Source organism: Electrona antarctica, assembly GCF_951216825.1.
Source record: "Electrona antarctica genome assembly, chromosome: 4".
NCBI classification, from domain to species: domain Eukaryota; kingdom Metazoa; phylum Chordata; class Actinopteri; order Myctophiformes; family Myctophidae; genus Electrona; species Electrona antarctica.
This window is the reverse complement of record NC_136809.1, coordinates 33,155,630-33,161,573: the sequence shown is the minus strand read 5'-3', so window position 1 is coordinate 33,161,573 and position 5,944 is coordinate 33,155,630. Positions and strand designations below refer to the sequence as shown.

Genomic DNA, 5,944 nt, shown 5'->3' with positions numbered 1-5,944 from the left:
ATAGCCTACACCCTACATACGTGGTTAAGACTCACCGTGGCTTCCATGTACGGTCTGCGGTGCCACTCAAAGTGACTACTGGGTGGCATGGGCTGCTGGATGCAAGGGGTTGGGCTGTTATGTCTGGCACTGGCAGATATAGTTGACAAATATTTAACTTGTGTGCGTGTTGAAAATGAGTGAGTGAGCAGTGAATTGTATCATGATGATGAGGATGATGATGAAGATCTATAGACAGTGACACAGTAACAGTGCTGCAGCTCGACTAATATACACCCACATAGACTAATAGACACACAAAGTCACATGTTGGAGCAGCACGATCAAAAAACATTATCTACAAACATACATTTGAGTTAGCCAAGAGAAACCCCCATAGACAAAAAATGTAAGTTTCCGGTGAAAACAAATCCCTTTTTGGCCAAAAAGTGCATTTTATAGGCTACATGTGGTGGGGGGCAGAGTGCGTCCACCAAGGAAAGTGGGCTTTCTAATAACACAATCCGCCCAAATATTGGCGAGTAGTGAAAACGTTATTTTTATTTTCGATACAGACAATGCGGTCTGCATTTCATGTAGCATAGCTCTAAGGCAAAGGCAGCAAAGGAATTAGAGCTATGGTTCTATGGCTGGACCAGAGCTAGGGCAAATCAAAATGTAAAGCATACAAGTCTTATTACTAGCCAGGGATCATTTTAAGATAACAACATGACTATAAAAAGAAGGGTAGGAAAACAATTATATTTACTCGCGGCCCCGCCGGCCCATAAAAATGAATCCGCAACCACACGGTGTGCGCCCATAGGGGTGCGCCGCGCGCGACCTATGCGTTCTGGAAACCCTGGGTGCGTATAGTGCGTACCAACTACCAACCATAGTATAGCCCACACTGTGCTGAATGGGTTGTGGGGGTCTTCCTTCAAACTCCTCCCTAACATGCCTGGAAGAAAAAGCAGTGGTACAGTGGAGTTGACACACAGTCACTGACAACCAACCTCTCTACAGGCACTGGACCACCTCAATAGACAATAACCCCCCAAACATATACAATAGCGTCCTATATTCTCTATAATCGCATCAAAATGCGTGGCTTCCTCCTGACAGCGATGTGGGTGCTGACAACATTACCGTCTATGGAAGCCATCCACGGATTGTACAACTTCGGCCAGCCCGAACTGTTCTACAAAAAGAATAACTGCAAGCCCATACCTGCCAACCTGCTGCTGTGTCACGACATCGAGTATACCGAGATGCGGCTGCCCAACCTGCTGGGCCACGAGACCATGAACGAGGCGCTGCAGCAGGCGTCCTCCTGGATTCCGCTGGTGCAGAAGCAGTGCCACCCGGACACCAGAAAGTTCCTGTGCTCGCTGTTCGCCCCGGTGTGCCTGGACGACCTGGACGAGCCCATCCAGCCGTGCCGGTCGCTGTGCGAGGCCGTCAAGCAGGGCTGCGCGCCGGTCATGAACGCGTTCGGCTTCCCCTGGCCGGACATGCTGGACTGCAGCCGCTTCCCGCTGGACAACGACCTGTGCATCCCACCGGCGGGCGTCGATAACCTGGTGCCGGTCACCCAGGAGGGTAAGGGTGGCGTTAGAAACGTGTGGTGGAACTCAACAAAGTATCTAGGCTACTCCGATGTAGTCTATTAATTGCTATAGCCTACTTATAGGCTGTATAATAAGTAGCAATCCAACAATATGTAGGCTACTCTGTTGTACTGTTCTAACTGTAAGTCCTGTACTGTGTAGCCTACTTGAGTAAAAGTAGGCCTACCCTACCCACTCATTATGCCGAATGTCCCATAGCACAAGTCCTTTCAAAAGTTTTCAAAAGGGAAACAAATCTTTCAAAGAAAATCTACTAAAGTCAATGGTTCTCTCTCAGATAGCCTACAGACCTGTAAAGTGTAAACTGTAAGGGTCCATTTGGAACGCGCTCAATGAACCCTTAAGCTCCCTGGACCCTGGATGATTTAGTCTAAGTTCTAACATTAGCCTACTGGGGTGGTGAAAGAAGCACTATAGCTGTATTCAAAATGTTAAAAGTAAAAGTGCATTGCTATGTGTTGTGAGCTTGTAGATCGGATATGTAATATTTAGCACGTACACAATTGGGACCAGTTAGTGATGGTTAGAATTCATTGAGCTTGACTTGTCATTGATCGAATACAGTAAAATGTAGGCTTAAGTGTAATTAGAACAATACTATAATTCTGTAGGATATTGTTGCTGTCGGGCAGAAACCCCTTATCTCCATAGTGTTTTTGTAAATTAATGTCCTACTTGATCATACCACAGCATCACACAAAAGCATCATTCAAAAGTAGCAGATCTGCAAGCTCAAAACATATGGTGCGAAGCGACAGGTTTCGAGCTTGAAAATATGCTACTTTTGATGCAATATGTTGTATACCTACAGAATACCAATAATGTTCTATATTTTGCTAAATATGTTCTTGTGTCTTTCACTTGGCATTAACAGTAACCACTTTCAAACCTGGCATGTTCATTAGATGAAAATAAATGTCAAATAATTAATAAGATTTGAAAATAGCAGATCTACAAGTTCCAAAAGTCATGTGTTGTGAGCTTATAGATCTGCAATTTTCATCACTGAACATGTCTAAAATTGGCGGTTAACCCTTTAAGTGGTTTATTTTGTTTTAGTGCCTAGGGTGTGTGACGCCTGTAAGGAGACGGATGAAAATGACAATGAAATTGTGGACAACCTCTGCAAGAACGACTTTGGTAAGTCTTCATTTATAACACCACCACCACTACGCAAACATAATGTATACCACTGGATAGAAATGGGCATCAATTGAAACTACTCAATCCAGATCAATGTTTTTGCTATACAACAATCACTTTGTATTGAGAGCAGACACTGCACACAGGAACCACTGTCCACTAGAGTCAGACCCATGGGTTTGGCAGACATATCGACTATAAATTGACCCTTTTGCCAGCTGCTTGAAAAGCGTCTGGACAACATTTACAAGTACCTCTAGTCTAGTAGCAACCGTAGTGGACTTTCATGATTGGCCGCATCTAGGCTGCCTCTAAGCCAATGGGAGACTTACCCATAAACCCATACTTTGAACGCTGCAACTTGAATTTGTATTGGCTGCATGCTCTGAACGCTGCAATGTGAAGCCGTGATGTTCATAAAGGAGAGCTTTCTGCAGCTGCAAATTATGACTGAGTCGTTCTTGTTTTACTACATCGTCAGGTATTAGCAGTTACAACTTTCAACGTAGCTTCCCTATTTGGACATGTCATTCATTGTAGGTGGAAATGTTCAACCATTTTTAAACATAAAAAAGTATCCAGAAATGTACAAGATCTACAAGGCGTACAAGATTAAAAACAGCAGATTTACAAGCATATGAACCATAATAAGCTTTTGAACTTCAAACTAAAGTTTTTCAATTTTTGGATAAAACATGGGTCAAAATATCAGTAATCCGGTACTCTAGGACATTCCAAAATAAATATCGAACCCAAGATTCTGGCAAACTGCCTAACTACAATTTATCCATGTAAACACGAAGGATGAATGTTTTCATTTTTGTTCATTCACGTCATGTCCCGTCCCTGTCCAGCTCTGAAGATCAAAGTCAAGGAGATCTCCTACATCAATGGTGACACCAAGATCGTCCCGGAGACCAAGAGCAAGACCATCTACAAGCTGAACGGCGTGACAGAGCGTGACCTGCGGAAGACCGTGCTGTGGCTGAAGGACGGCCTGCAGTGTGTCTGCGAGGAGATGAACGACATCAACGCCGCCTACCTGGTCATGGGCCAGAAGATGGACGGCCACCTGGTCATCACCTCGCTGAAGCGTTGGCAGCGAGGGCAGCGTGAGTTCAAGAGGATCTCCCGGAGCATCCGTAAGCTGCAGTGTTAAGAACGGAGAGATAGAGAGATTTGTTCTGTTCGAATGTCAGACACCCTCCCATTTCCGTCCATTGCTCCCGTTCGTCGCTTTCATGGTCATTAAACAGGTGTTCTATTGGCTGCATGCCTAAACATAGACCTACTCATATCTCCTGGGTGTTTAACAGAGAGACGGTTAAAATCGACCACAGGTCCATTAGATAACCTCTCAGGGGTTTTGACTGTGTTGTTTAGAAAACAGCAACATCAAGTGCTAATTATGAATACGAAATTTAAAAAAAGTTCTCAAAGAGAACAGCAACAGTAGGCTGTCTACTCACCAGAGCTTCCTCCATGAGACTCTGTGAGCATTGTGCCTCCCATGGACTCAAGCTATTCTCCATCTAACTTCAATTCTGGCGTCGGGAACTAATCACACTAGCAGTAATATGCCTGTGGTCTCCGAGGCTACACTAGCAGCTATACAGACCTGGTGTTTGCTGAAATTTGACTCCCTGGCGGAATCCCACTCCCCCTTCACTACCCACCTATGGTACTCTGTAGCCTGCTATGGTTCTCTGTAGCCCCCTATGGTACACTGTAGCTCCATAATTATGTTGGTCTTTAGCTCCCTATGGTGCTCAGAAGCACTGTTAAAGTCCTAGTTCCACACTGACTCAAAACACACAGCCACACACAGTCAACCCAGCCACCTCAACCCACCTACCGTGCACCCCTGCCCCGCTACACTCCTCCACCACCTGGGCAGGAACTGGAGAGTGGAGACCCTCCAGTGTATGAGTGGGTGAAGGCGAGTAGGATTCTGTAGTGGGGAAACGATAAGCCACTCTTCTATCCACCTACAAGTGTGCGAAGGAGAGTCAAAATGCCAGCAGGGAGTCAACTCTTGGCACAAACTTTCAGACAGTCCATCAACAGAAAATGTTTCCGGTCTTCACCACATCAGACAAAAGAAGAAGAAGAAGAAAAGAAGCTTTTGTGTACAGAACCTTGTCAGTACATAGGCAATATTTGTATCCAATACATAGCCAGTTCTACTATAGCTATACGTACAGATATTTAGGTCAATGAGTATCAATAAAGTATCAATGAGTGAATTTGTGAGACCTGTGTGCCTGATGACAAAGAGACAAAAAAAAGTGATTTGTGTGTGTGCGTGCTTATTTTTTTCTTCCCCCCTTTTCTCTAGCAAAACGAGAGATAGCTGGCTATATTCTCTGCCTGTTCAACTATTGAACAGAGATATTGTTGGTCATTATTTTTTATATACTTGAGCCTCAATACTGCACTGTATAACGTTACTTTTCTACCCCACAGTGTGATAAATGGAATATTGTTCTAGTTCAGACTTTTAATTTCCCTTTAACATTGATTATATTATTTTGGGTCTGCAACTTTTGACCATGTTGGTGTCATAGCTGTCGGACAGAAACCTTTTAGGCCTATCTCCATATTTCAAACTACTTATGTGGCATGTTTTTTGAGTGTTATGCAAAAGTATGAAAATAGCTTAACTACAAGCTTGCATCATGACACGTTGTGACCTCTAGATCTGCTATTTTCATACTAGGCCTACTTTTTATATTTTCTTTAATTGGAAGTGATTAAGTCTGTCTGGATTGTATGGAATTTATATTTAACTATAATGGAAAGAGTTTGTGACTACATAACAACATTGGATCACAGCTTTTGTTTTTATTCCTGAAAAGTAACAGTTTCGGACATACACGGTTCCTGTCCGACAGCGACGATTATGTTTCCTGCTTTTAACTAAGTTTTAACTAAAACTAAGAGCATCAGAATTGTATATTAGGGCTGATAATGATTTTTCTTTGTTAAAGTCCAACGACTTGGAAAATGCAGATATTCCCACTGGTGTGTATGTGTGTATTGTAAAGTATTATTTTGCAATATTACTCTGTAAATATCAAATATGGTTGTTATTATGCTTTGTACATAGTCTTCAGAGATAAATGTCACGGTTTGTAGACACATTCAATTTTGCTCTGTAAGCCAGTGGTTCTCAAAGTTTGGACCGGAGA

The 5,944-nt window shown here is 43.3% G+C and overlaps 1 protein-coding gene across 1 annotated transcript; it reads left to right on the top strand.

Annotated features, from left to right (window-relative positions):
- The first annotated feature begins 996 nt into the window (after positions 1 to 996).
- Positions 997 to 5,944, top strand: sfrp2 (secreted frizzled-related protein 2). The gene is made up of 3 exons (XM_079499272.1): positions 997 to 1,581; positions 2,670 to 2,750; positions 3,608 to 5,944. Exons 1-3 carry the CDS (start codon positions 1,083 to 1,085, stop codon positions 3,910 to 3,912), a joined length of 885 nt encoding a protein of 294 aa, XP_079355398.1. The 5' UTR covers positions 997 to 1,082; the 3' UTR covers positions 3,913 to 5,944.